Genomic DNA, 14262 nt, shown 5'->3' with positions numbered 1-14262 from the left:
GCCTGAAAGGGACCCCGGGGATCTCTCACCTCATGCTCACCACTTCCAGTAACCCTGGAAATGAGAGCTTTACATTTTCACACTTTGCAGGCACTCATCATGAAATCCCTCTGACCTCACACTTAACCTTTCACCACTCAAACTGATCATTTCAGCTTCTACCCTAACCTTTCACTCAGACCCCCACAAGCATCCAACATTTTACCAATATGTTTAAGACACTGGCCCTTTCTATTAAGTAATGTTGCTATAGCAACTGGCCTGAGCAAAGATGACCCCCTGATGATGTCAGGGTCGCAAGGTGGTTTCCTTGCATTTACACGCATGTCTCACCTCACAGTGAGGGTTGAAATGGAGCCTTGACCCTGCTGACGAAGTGCTTCTGTGTGGTCGGACCGGGTCACAGGTTCAGCTCGAAGCTGCGAAAGGTCGGACACGAATGGCGTCGGTGTCAGTATTATACATACTGGCACTGGAGCATACAGGCACTGGTAACTCCTCTATCATCATTAAATTCTGTTTTCAACATCAATTTTAGCTTCTAAGAGGTTTTTGGTGTTTATTGATTTAAAAACGAAATATTAAGTTCGCCTTGTTTTCTGTTATTTAATTCAAAGTCCATCTGTTCTCACTCGGAGCTCGTTAGTGCATCCCGTTATGGAATCAGACTAGCTGAGTACATTCTTCCTGTGTGTCCTCACACATGAGTCTGCTGTGATTTATGTACATGACAGGTGCTTAACAAATATACACTCAGGACGAGCTGTAGCCATCATTCCCATAAAGTCAAAGTCGTAGTCATAAACCTTTGCTCCCCTTTCATTTGGACAAAGTTTTTTGTGGATGCCAGAATAAACGAGTTCTACATTTCTGTCATTGAATATGCCTATTCTCATAACACCAAAGAGAGTTACTTTTCCTAAGCAATCATTTCAGTTCATGTTTTGGGAATTAAAAGTCTGGCCAACATCCACAGCACGCAGAGAGAATTCAGTTGAACTGCACCCCATTGGCCACATTATGTTTGACTAGTTTTTTCTGATATACTGATAAAGTTAAGAAATCTTTCTCATTATGATGCTTGACTCCAGACTTGCTACCTCACAAAATGTCATGTTTCTCTAGCGTGTACGCATATGTGTAAAAGTATAAGCATGCAAACTTTGGAGCAGCTGGCGCAATCTTCTTGGGCTGTCCTTGATTGGGGCCTCCTCTCATTGGTACCATTGGGCAACCAGCTGTGGTTAGCAAAACGCAGCAGCATGGAAGCACTTAAAGCTAAGGGATGGCCCTCACCCTGACCGCCCCACGTACTTGTGAAATACAGCCATGTGTAAGACTGGCAGGGTGATGACTTTTCTTTTGATATTCAGTATGAGGGCAGTAGGCATGACTAATAACACAGTGTTTATAATGTGTAGTATATAATTATATGATAAACATCACTCTGCTCTCTTAACCTGGATCTTGAACTTAATCTTCCAATTTATTAGCTGTCTTTAGACTGAGCTCACAACTGTAAAAGCAAACCACAGGATAGCACATGGAGCACAGGTTGTCTCTTTTTACTGCCTTCAGGACAAGAACACACCATTCAGTTTCTTCCAAAGTCATTTTATCTTCTGAAATCTCAAACTTTGGCACACAGGTATCCATCCAAATCCTTGATGATAAGTCAAACAGAAGCTGAACTTTCTCTTGGTTGGATTCCAGTTGCTCTTAAATGCAGAAATAGGAGACTAATGTCGGTCTGTGTCTGTTAAAGTCAGTTAGTGGTCTTGACCCACACACAGGGGACAGACAAACTTGTATAAATGGTGTACTTCAGTATGAAGTAGTCATTTGTGTGGTGCATGCTAATTGGATGTATTTGTACTCACTGTGTGTGTCCATTGTATCACTGTTTGCCTAAAAGACCTTTTTTTAATATTTAATTTTATTTTGAGTTTTGTTTTATTTTGATGTTATACCTTGGAAAGGCTACAACCTGACAGGAGCCACAAATACAGGAAACAAATAATCAAAACTAAAATTCTTAACAAAACTTGGCATGGCATTGAAGCTGGTATATATATATATATATATATATATATTTTTTAGATATATCATACAGTATCTTTAAGAACCTTCACCCCCATCCATTCCCTTAATCCTTCACATATGTACATATAAACATATTTATCTTTAAACCTAAACGCACATATTTTGGAAGGGGAAAGGCAGTTCTTCAAGAACATTCATGCCTGTTTTCCCGGGATGTCAAACTTATTTTATATCATAGACCACATACAGTCCCCTTTGATCTCAAGTGGGCCAAACAAGTGTCACTGTAAAGATGTTTAACTACACATTCAACCCCATTTAATATATATATATGAAAGCAAATATTATAAAGAAAAATCTATCTTTAAAGAAATGCTGCTATGCTGCTGTAGTAAATGAAAGAAATCTGTCAGAATGAATAAATAAATGTGTAAAATTACTAGTAATTACAAACACGGGACAGTAATTCACATTAATAATAACAGTTTACTAACAAAACAAACTCTCTTTGGAGTAATTTGGGATTGAAAAAATTGAAATTTACACCAGATAGTGACAAAACAGGATTACTTTGGTGTAGTATGAATGACAATGAGGGAGGTCAGGCAAACCTGTGAATGCCATGAAAGTAAAAAGTCTGAAATTGGTTCCCTCCATCCCATTTTCCAGAGCTGTCTTGTAGACTTGGCTGCCTTCTCTGCCATGATGAATCAGGCAGCTGTATGTTACACAAACAACAGTTAAAAAGCTAAGCTGTCATTGGGGCATTAATAATGCTGAAACATTAGTTCAGTTATATCTCCAACACTGGTCTGGCTACAAATGATGATGGTGTACATGTACACAGCATGATGTACATTCAGTTATACATTTGATATTCAATACAGAGGAGTCTCTGTGTAACCATTACCTGCATATTTATCTTATTTAGTGACACAAGCTTTCGTGAAGCATGACCATAGTTTACACCTCCCAACTGGACCATACAGTAAGATGATTTTCAACTTGGATTCCAAGCCGACCCTCACTGTTTTCTTTGATGTGAACACAAAAATGCAGGTTAGCTCTCGTGTTGCAGTATGATATAAAGCAGGATGAAAAATACTCCCATATTCACTGTCAGACTGTAAAGTCTATTACTCTCACGAGTGTCTTTAAGGTCGCTGACTTGAGCGTCTCTTCTCCGCATTGCTTCGTTCTCCTTTGATAACCGGGTTGTGATTTTTTTAGGTTTCCGTCTCCAAGGACCTCCTCGGATAATTTTTACAGCCAGTCCAGATTGCCGTGAAAGCTTTTCTTCTACTCCTGATTTGAAACAAGGAATAAATAAAAAGCAGATTTTTATGACTAAGTTTTGGATGTCAACAAAGAAACAGCAGACTATGTCATGAGATTTTTTTTTTCTGTTTTCAATGAAACACTGCACCATCTCAGATTTTATCGTGGTGGAGAGGATACTATATGGCTATAATGTATGTTTTGAAGGGAGAATATTGTGGGTTTTAAAGAATCTTTTATTCATATATTTAAATCATTTTAGATCTATTGCTTTCTCTTGGATTTGGATTGCTGAAGAAGACACGTCTAGCAAAGCCAGCAGGAGATGACCGGGGCATGTGAGAGGCTGCCATCAGTTTGAAGGGACCAGCGAGCCTGTGTTTTTGCTGCAACCTTTTGGTTACAGGGCAAATACCTCATCTTTAAAGACTTTATGCTGAAACCGCAGAATAACTGCTCGTGGGACAGAAATGCTGATTCTAAAAGCAAAAATTAAAGAAGCAATATCAGAGCTCCTCAGTACCAAAGCCAAACTCTGGATTGCTAACAGTTCTCATCTCTGGTTATTATCAGTGTGTTAATCTAATGCTGTGCATATATGTGTATGTGTGTGTACTGCATTCCAACCTCTACTACAAGATGTGTTATGATACTTACTCCCTGTAACAGCTCAAGATGATGGCTTGGTATAACATCAGACTAGACTGACGGGTGTGTGTGTGTGTGGGGGGGGGACTTTGCCATTCTATCATTGGCTGAAAGGAAATTCTTCACCTAGCTTGACAGCACATCTGATATCACCTGTCAGCGAAAAAAGTTATCTTGTTTCTATTAATTAGGCCTTTTTGTGGGATGAAAAACAGGCAGGCTAAATGACTTAAAGAAAGACAAGTTATGAGCAGGATAATGGGCAAATAAGAAAGCACTGTTTTAGCTCACTGTGATATGTTGTAAAGTGAGGACAGTTATCAATAAACACAAATCATCAGAACAAGAGCTGCTAATCTCTAAAAGTCATATGCTCATACAAACCCAATTCCAAAAAAGCCAGGATGCTGTGTAAAATGTAAATAAAAACAGAATGCAATGATTTTTAATTTCATGTATCTTCCAGAGTTCACTGCACCATCCACAGATGCAGATTAAAGCTCTGTCGTACAAAGATGAAGCCATATGTGAACATGATCTAGAAACCCTGCCTGGGCCAAAACTCATTTAATATGGACTGAGCCAAAGTAGAAAACCTTTCTGTGGTCAGAAGAATCGAACATGAAATAATGGAAAATCTAGACACTGTACCAAAAGAGGAGAGGCACCACCCAGCTGGTTATCAGTACTCAGTTCAGTCAGTCTGAATCACTGATGGTATGAGACTACGTTAGTGCCTATGGAATTGGCAGCTTGCACATCTGGAAAGGTATAAACATGATGATACTAAACCCACATGCTGCATCTATTACTGCAAGAAATGGCATGGCTTCATAGAAGAAGAGTCTGGGTGCTGAACTGGCGTGCCAGCACTCCTGACCTTACATCAAATGAAAACATTTAAAACATCATGAAACAAAAAATATGAGAAAGAAGATAGAGAACTGTTGAGCAGCTAAAATCTCATCTCAAACAAGCATGTGACAACATTCCTCTCTCTAAGGTCCAGCAACTCGCTTCTGTCAGTCTGCCCCAGGGCAGCTGTGGCTACAACCGTAGCTTGCCTCCACCAGTGTGTGAATGTGAGAGTGAATGAATAGTGGCATTGTAAAGCGCTTTGGGTGCCTTGAAAAGCGCTATATAAATCCAATCCATTATTATTATTACAAACACACAGTGGTACACATGGTTCTGTCCCACCTTTTGTTTTTGGGATGTGTTGCTGCTATCAATTTCAAAATGAGCTCATATTTTTCCTCCAATGCTACGCTTTCTCGAGTCAAACATCTGATGTGTGTTCTGTCTTTGATTGCGAATAAAATACAGGTTTATGAGATTTGCTTATCATTGAAGCCTTTTCAGAATTGGGATTGTACTTCAGAAGAAGTGAATCTGTTTAAATTAAAACCTTAACACATTAGCTTAACATTAGCTTTGAAGGAGAAAGATTGGGGTTAAGTATTTATGTAACAGCGCATTTATCCAGCTGTGCTCAGACTGAGAAGCCAACGATGAACTCTCACTATATGCACAATTCACTGGTATGTGAGAATTTGTACTACAAAGCAAGTTCAACATACCAATGATGTTTTTTCAGTAATGTGGCTTTGCTGAGCCTAATATCAGCATCAACCCTAATCAGTCACACAAACGTGGTTATGAACTCCATAAGTCAGCGCAGGTTTTGTGAATCTATCCGAGCTCGATAACATGAAAGGGACAAGATGGCACCAGAGGACCAAACATGGACAAGTTTAGAGTAACATACAATATTTCTCAAAAGAGAGCATCTATGAAAGAAATATGAGGAATTTGAAAATATATGAGGGGCTGAAAGCAATACTGCTGCTGCAGCCAAGGCTAAGAAGAAAAGTTGGCAAAAGAAATGTTAAATGTGTAAGTTAATGGGATTATCAATCAGTGACTCCTGAAGGTAGATCTCAATTACAAACATGTATTTACATTAGCTTAATTCTTAGATTACATGTACCATTATCCTGGGGTGTGTAAGACCAAATGCTGTGCAAATGAAGCACAAATAAGAAAAATATTTTAACCAGTAAGCAGGCTTACCTTCAAACATTGGAGCTTTAATGCTGCTAGAAAAATGCTGATAGAATGATGAAATGTTTTTGCCAGCCGGGGAAATAAATGAAGCCAGGAATAAAGCTCACGTCTTTGAGAATCTTTATCTCACTGATACTCATCAGGGAAAGCTAGACTTTCTCCAAAAACTACAGACTCCCTCATGATACACCTAGAGCAGCCCTGAGTTCCACACATGGCTCATCAGAGAGTTTAATGATCTTCTAGGCAAGGGGACACTATTTTCCAGATAACTGGTTGGTTGGTCTATAGGCTGTGTTTTTACACACTCTAATAACTAATGTTAAAACTCAACCTATCCCTGAGCTGGTTAGGGCTGTAGCACAAATAGCAACTGTAATATATCTCACTAAGAAGTGAGCCTTCGTAGCACTGAAACCTCAGCCCATATCTCACCGTACAGGCCACTAGTATGATGTGGCTTGAGTAAGAAATGCTTTTGTTCTCAGTTGTTTTCAATTAAATTTTCTAGGAGAGAGACCAAAAAAGAGTTAAGATGACAATCGATATTGGACTCAAGCTAAAATTAATTTCATCCATCGGGATGTAGAATTTAGCTTTTTTGTGGGCAGCACTGTACAGCACACAAACGCTACAATGCCTTCTTTAAAAAGTGGTTCATCTGACCAAATCAAAGTGCAAACACCCTTTTACGGTTCACGAAACTTTCCATATTTTTTTTTTTTATTGTTTCACAACCACATATTTTTCTGATGTTTCCCATGTCTGTACTTCATCTTTCTGATTAATGCTGTTGACCTTTTGGTATAATTAGAAATGTAATTTTTAGAAGAGCTTAAAAATGACTTTTTCCTGCTCAGTGTCAGTATGTAAATATCTCCCTCAGTTCATGGATCTGATGGACAATGACCATACAGGTCATTCAGGGCTGCAGTGTACCAGTACCTCTCAACCACTAGGGGACTCCGTGCATTTGTAAATGAAGTCATTAGGATCCATGAAAGCAGAGATTAATCCCTCTGTGTGGTTTAATACTAAGATTCGATACAGCTATGTTTATATATTCACATTCTATCATGTATCACAGTGGAATTAATTCAGTCAATCCTCACAGCTTAACCTTTGGATAAAATAGCATGTCAGAGATAAAGTGGATAATGGAGATATTGTCTGAGCAAAGCATTAGAACAAGCCAATAAAGTTGCTGGTTTAATTAGGATTAGAGCTGTTTTCACTGGTTCAGAAAGGCACCAGACAACTATTCCCGACTGAGAGTAGCTAGATGGGGGAATGTGGTTGAAAAAAGGTACAATTAATCTCAAGTCTCACTGCCATAGGCTGGAGAGAATGGTGTGAAGCAGAGATGATGAGAATGGTGAGGATGCATAAAGCAGAGATGATTACAGAGTGAGAGAACATGAGAACGTGAAGTCTGAACAGAAGCTCAGTTGGTCAAACTGAGCCGTGTTAAAAGAGGACATGTGTCCAATATAGCTGCACGGGCCAAATGAAACCATGAGACTGTATTTATACTGTAACACTAGATTTACAATCTCAGATGGCGATCACTCAATTCTTTAAACTGTTCCACCCTCTGGCATATCCAAATGATTGCCATGTAACTCATGATGTACAGTAAATGTCTGCAGGGATCCCCAAACACTACACAGTGACTGATGACCATAAATTATGTAGTTATAAGGCTGTTTATATGTCATCATAAGAGTCAAATAAACATACACACACTGCCCACTGTGGCCATGATGGCACTTAACAGCACACATTCCTCCTCCCTCAAGCGTGTGTAGTTCATGTGCAAAAATGCACTGCAGTCTAAACATGCATGTTGTTTAACCAAGATTTTCTCTACCCCCCTTTTTTCTTTCATCAACACAATTGCATTAAATGTGTGGTTAAACTGTTGTGTTTGTTTAATGTCATTGTTCGTGCCGATGCGAGTGACACAAAAGACACTTTGAAATCCGATTTGAGAGGTCATAGTGTTTGGCTACAGTCGCACAATAGCACAGACTATGGACAAAATTGGTTACTGTGATCCAAAAGTATTAGAGACCCCAGAGGAGAAGCATCCAGACCACAGACGATTTAGAGTTACGTAAAGTATGGCCGTTCTAAAAAGAGAAGTCACTGCTAAAATGCTTTTCCCCCAGACCAGCAGGGGGCGTCTTCTCTGGTTTCAAAATGAAATCGCAAAGAAAAGAAGCCAATAAGAGAACCTAATCATTCTTGTGATTTATTGCCTCAATAAACACTTTCCCAGTCAGCTTAAAGTCTCAGTCATTCTTTACAAGTCTTATTTAACAGCGCACAATCGCTATTTTGTGAAATATGGTCTTATTTAGAGCAAAATAAATTAAAAGGCTAGAAAGCTGCTACTGTGTGAGTTTGTAGTGTTCACAGTTCCCCACTCCACATTTCCAGTTTAGAAAAACTAAGATGGTGACAGTCAAATCATTTCACCCATGGTTTTAAAGCAGAAACAGACAAACCAGTGGGTGACATCATGGTGATGACATATCTGAGGGTTATGGTCAGTGAAAACTTCAAATAATCAAATGCATTTTGGATCCTTTCATGCAGGATTTCTAAAGTCGATCTGCATACAATGTGAATATACAAAAAATCTGTCTGTCTTTAGCTATAGAGACTCTATGCAGTGCTTTGAACATCATTGCACGCTGATGTGTTCATATCAACAATGTGGACATGCTGATGTTGCGTAGGTAACCTATGATATTTGCTATTTCCTATGTTTTCTTAGTTTAGCCTGTTAGGATCCTTATATTATAGTACCACACAAAAATGCATCATTATGCATCTGCACTGTTTGGTCACAATCCAAGTTTGTGGCAAAGGAAAACTCGCCCGAGGATCTTGCTGTACTTCCTTCAGACAGGGGACATGACTGTGTGTCCTAAAAGTTACAATGACATATAAATAAATGTCAATGAAATTTTTGTTCGTGGCACACATGAAAAAAAATCACTGGATCTTATCCAGTGTTTGTAAAAACTATCACAGACATTTCAGTCACACAAGACATGAACAATCTGAACGATGTTGCCTTCCCTTCAAAAAGTGGCACCAAATATATGGTTGGATTTGTTGTTACACATTTAGTATCTGTTGTTTTTGCCACACAGTTCATCCACACTCACTCAATACCATAAATGCCACAAATATCCGGAAACAAGTTGAACTGGTACAAAAACACAAAAGTGTCTTTGTTGTAGATTAAGAAGATTTATGCAGCTTACTTTGGCCCTGACAGGAGTCAGTGTGGGTATGCCTGTGTGAACTCTGCAAATCTGACTTGCTTGTTCCAGTAGGCCTCTGCTTTGCCTGAACAAGCTTGCACCTCATTGAAACCTGCGTCACCTGATTATGTGAGCTACATTTGAATGTAGGTATCTGTTTGTTTTTATACCACTGTAGCCACTCTTCACTAAGTGCAGCGAGCCAATCGGGCATGCACTGCACTGCATACTAAGTGCAGTTTGTTTATAATATGTGCAAACCCATAAAAAATGTCCTTTTCTTTACTGACGCAAGCCGCTGTATATTTCATCAGTGCTCACTCTGCTGAGACAAAGTTGGGATCAGTGGGTGCCAAAATGATGGCTGTATGTTGAAGTGTGGGTTTGAAAAAAAGATGGTGTTTGTTTGAAGTCTTTCAGATGGTTTGGTTGCACTGAATCACCAACAACCTCACAATAAGGTGAAATCAGATGAAAGAAAACATGTTATAAAGAGAGGAGAAGAAATTATTTGGGTGAAAAGCAAGGTCAGTGATCTTCTCTGCATTCCAGCTTATAAAATAAATACCTTTGGATCAGGTACTAGATGGGTTTTTAATGGATTTAATTTTTAACCAGCTTTAATGACAAATGTAAAATGGTCAGCAAGTTACCTTGAGCTCAATAATTTCTCCTTGACAGTGTGTGTGTTTGTGTGTGTGTGTGTGTGTGTGTGTGTGTGTGTGTGTGTGTGTGTGTGTGTGTGTGTGTGTGTGTGTGTGTGTGATTAGCAGTTACTGCAGCAACAGGGGCATTCAGTCACAAACCTTCATGAGGTAACAGGCTCCACATCATGGAAGTGCTGCATTGCTCTGTTTTAGCTTTTCTACCATCTGTTCATCTAGCCAGGATTCAACTACGCATCTAGAATGCTACTTTTATAACGATCAGGCGCTGGGAAAAAATATATATATTTTACAAAGGTGAAATTTTTGAGGTCATGGGGAGCTTAGAGAGAATATGGTGGATTGTAGTCGAGTGCACCTGCAGGCTCCTTGGCATTTCTACATCCACAGGTAAGACATAAATATGAAAAGAAGCAGAGAAAAGCAAAAGATTTCATTTAGCGTCATGTGTGTCTCTTCTCATTTTAGTATGAGCCAGATTCTTTGGGTGCACCTATAGATCTTTCTAAAAATCTTAAAACATCTCGTCGAGGGAAGAGGCACCCATCATGTCTTTAAAAACAATGTTAAAAGGTCAGACTGTGACATAGTCTTGATCTCCAAGAGCACTAAACCCTGTCTTGGCTGATATATAGAGCATATACTTGATTTACGCTATTGTCCCTCCTTTTCTGTTTTCCTCAGACACACAGGGACAGATTGTACAAAGCTCTCTTTGCCTCAGTAAATCATCACAAAAGCTGTCTGCTTGTTGCTTCCTTCAGAAAAATATGGGACCCCCCCCCCCCCCCCACTTAAATTCAAACATCTGCAGACACTGAATATTTATTGAGAAGCATGTGCCACACATGACACAAACAGTCTCTGCGTCCAGCTGGGTTATTGGGATTATGTGATCACAAGCTGTTGTGCATTCGCGCCTACATGAGCTTTCTGTGCATTATTTTTATGTGTGCGTGTGTGTATCAGTCTATTTTTGGTAAATGTCCATGTGTGTGTGCCTCTGGCTGGCAGTCTGCTGTGAGTTCACATGTCTGGGTTGGCCTGTTGGTGTCTGTGTGTGTTCCACAGGCTCTCAGTACATGCAGGGAGCAGCTCTGTTAATATCCAGCTGCTCTATATGCAGCTTTAAATCCTTGCATACTCTCCAAACTACTAGAAACCATTTAGCCACATTACCCGAGTTTCCCTCTGCTGCAGATTGTATCACTGAATCTCTTGATTTCTGGTAAGCAGGCCAGAGAAAGTGCTTCCATGTGTTTGGCAGCAATCCCCATTTAACTGGGCTTATCTCACAAGAGAATGACTGGTTAATAAAATGCACTTTTGTTTAAAATTTTAAAAATGTTGCTGTCATGTCATTTCTTATCTTGTGTCACACCAGGAGAGTAGTGCCCTTTCATGTAGCAAGAAAGGTATTTTATTGTTGTCAGCACACAGCTTGGGAGAACTTCCTGTTAAAGGAACACTGAATGGTGCTGGTTGGTGGATTGTGTTACATCTGGACAGAGTCAAGCCAGCTGTTTACCCATGCTTCCAGCATTTTTGCTAAACTAACCAACTGCTGGCATTAGTTTGACATTTACCATATAGAAGTGTAGTTAAGTCACAGTTAGCATTATCTGCTGAAGAGATTTACTATCTTGATGCTAAAGCATAGATCTCATGGATTGATGGCGTTTTATGGCATTAGCCATGACTGTGACTGTGTGATATGTCCACTCAAGTAAAATTACCTACTGACATTGGTATGGCAATTGCAAGCATGAGTAAGTTATTACCAAAGTTTCATGACCATGACAGGAACAATTGCAATAATTGCTTAAATTAAGCATCTTTAAATACCTTTAATGTACATCACTAGGTCAGTACCACCATTCCTGTGGTATGTAAATGTGACTTTAAGTTGCATTCCTTGTGCTACAGACAGTTGCCCTTTTCTTGAGGAAAACATTCAGTCGGCTTTAAATTACTGTGGCTGACAGAACACTATAGAGACAACTTTTAAAGCAAAATATGAAAGACATGGTAAAAAAATAAATCCAAAGAACACTGAAAACGCCACACAAGAGTGTTTAATCCCAGTGAAAGTACTGAGAGCATTTACAGAAGGTTACCTTGGGCTGCATTCCAGCATCCAGCACAGAAAAATTCATGAACTTACTCTGACATCTGGTGGACAGAATCTGTTCACCAACAAATCCATGAATTAAGCTGAATTATTGTCCCGTGTCTTTTTCAGTGTTGTGTGCTGTGGGAGTGGAAACACTACATCAGGGAGAATTCAACAGCCTTGGCATCTATCTAATGTAAGCGCTTACTTTTTGAGTCTACTTCTTGACATACTGATGGGATTTACAAGCACTCCTGACTCTGGTGGCATTCTTGAGTTACAAATACACAGCCTGGTTTTGAAAGCTGGCCAAGCTAAAGACCCAAGGGCTTTAAGAAGATGGTTTAGAAAAACACTGCACATGCTTTTATAGTCTCTGATAAATAAACACACTTGAGAGGAGCTGTTGGGAAGGACTCAGAAAGTTGAAGCAGGGTGCAGAGGGCAGAACAGAGGACATCTTCTGATTCTTATTATTATCTCTGTAGTACAGAGACAAATTCCCACAGAGACAACGGAAAACATCTCTCCAAGGACACTAGAAACGAATGACTGTTTATTCAATCACTACACATAAAGTTAGTGCAGATGGATGCTGTCCTCACACACAGTAACACACAACACACCAATTACACTTAAAAGAGGTTAGTGTGTAATACTGGTTAGTCTGGGTGCATTTTTCTCTATTGCTGGTTTAGATAATTGTAAACTAAATACAAGAAAACTGCAGTTGTCACAAACGTTTTCTTTACCATATGTAGGGTAATATCTTGAGCACTTGCAGCTGCTTTTTTTAGTGTAGAAATTACTGAGTATATCATCATTGTCCAATTTCTTCCCCCAGAGTCTCATTTATTGGGATCATGATTCTTGAACTAGCCTATTTCCTGGATTCTCTCCTGTCCATGTGTCTGCCGTGAGTACACAACCCTCATGGCTACTGTAGCAAAGATAACTCACAATTCTTTGAGGTTTTCAAACTTTGAACTTTGCAGTCTAAACTGTAATAATGTAAAGTAATCCTGACTTTTTTCTTGCCTTCTTGCCTGATATCTCTTTAGCTGCCCTCCAGACTGGAAGTTGTTTTTACTGTGGGGGAAGATGGCTCGCATTGGAGGCTTTCATAAGTTCCTATACTACTCCATCATGTCAGTGGTCTGTTTCCTGCACCCTGTGCTGGTGTGGCATGCAATCATCCCAGGTAAAACAACACCAATACTTCACATTACTGTTTCCTGTTGCTGTGGCATTTCAGCAGAAGATGCTCCTATCATGGAAAAGCATAAAAAGCATAGATGTAGCATAGAAAATTAATGGTGACATTATTATTCTAACTTCAGGAACAATGCTTCTGGTGACAGCCTTTTTCAACTTCATACTGAGCAAGAAAACAAAGACCAAACCTCCCAAAAGCCCGCAGGAGAGCTTCAGCAACCAAGGCCCAACTGCTGTCTTTGTGACAGAAAGCACGGGCTCAGCCGGCACCTCATTCTTCCATATGGTGACAGGCAGGAGAGGACAGGGGCTGGCACCGACAAGCAGAGACAACTGCCTCAGCACCGGAGAGAGAGGAGACAGCATCCAGGCTATGCTGGAGCTGGAGCAGACAACAGCACCTAAAGACACAGATGGGGAAAGGAGGAGGAGGTGGAAAGAGAAGAGACTATTATGCTTTAGAAGTGGGGAGGAGCCTGTGGAGAGGGAGATGGAAGAGATGGATGGATACTGTGAGCCAGACACCACCTCAGACACTGCACCTATGATTACTGACTGAATGTCGCTGTGCTTACTGATAACACACAATGGAAATGATGTATAAAGAATAATGCATTCACGCATACTCTGTACAACCAGTTGGTCTTGAACCAACTTTTTGTAGAAAGCACCAATGTCTTCCACAATAAGGTTTATTTTATGTGATTAAGCTATAAAAAAAATTGATTTTTATGAAATATTTGACTGATTTGTATATTTTTGGAGTCTTGTACAAATTGAAAAGTTGGAGTTTCAAATGCATGCACTCAAATAAATGAAACCATTTGTACCAACATGTGCATGTGGGTGGATTAAGGCCTGTTTTTTTTTATTTTTTTTGTTGTTGTTGTTTTTGTCAAAGCCAGCACTGAATGAAGAGCAGACATTAATGCCCAGCAATCCCATCCAGTTACTG

General features: G+C 39.7%; 1 protein-coding gene across 1 annotated transcript; it reads left to right on the top strand.

The window, feature by feature from the left end:
* The first annotated feature begins 8640 nt into the window (after positions 1-8640).
* tmem72 (transmembrane protein 72) lies at positions 8641-14122 on the top strand. The gene is made up of 5 exons (XM_040001930.1): positions 8641-10369; positions 12222-12288; positions 12937-13008; positions 13154-13293; positions 13433-14122. Exons 1-5 carry the CDS (start codon positions 10294-10296, stop codon positions 13864-13866), a joined length of 789 nt encoding a protein of 262 aa, XP_039857864.1. The 5' UTR covers positions 8641-10293; the 3' UTR covers positions 13867-14122.
* The last annotated feature ends 140 nt before the right edge of the window (positions 14123-14262 follow it).

Source organism: Simochromis diagramma, unplaced genomic scaffold (assembly GCF_900408965.1).
Source record: "Simochromis diagramma unplaced genomic scaffold, fSimDia1.1 OVJJ01000421.1, whole genome shotgun sequence".
NCBI classification, from domain to species: Eukaryota; Metazoa; Chordata; class Actinopteri; order Cichliformes; family Cichlidae; genus Simochromis; species Simochromis diagramma.
Note: the sequence above shows the minus strand (reverse complement) of the source record. Positions and strands in the feature narration are given on the sequence as shown.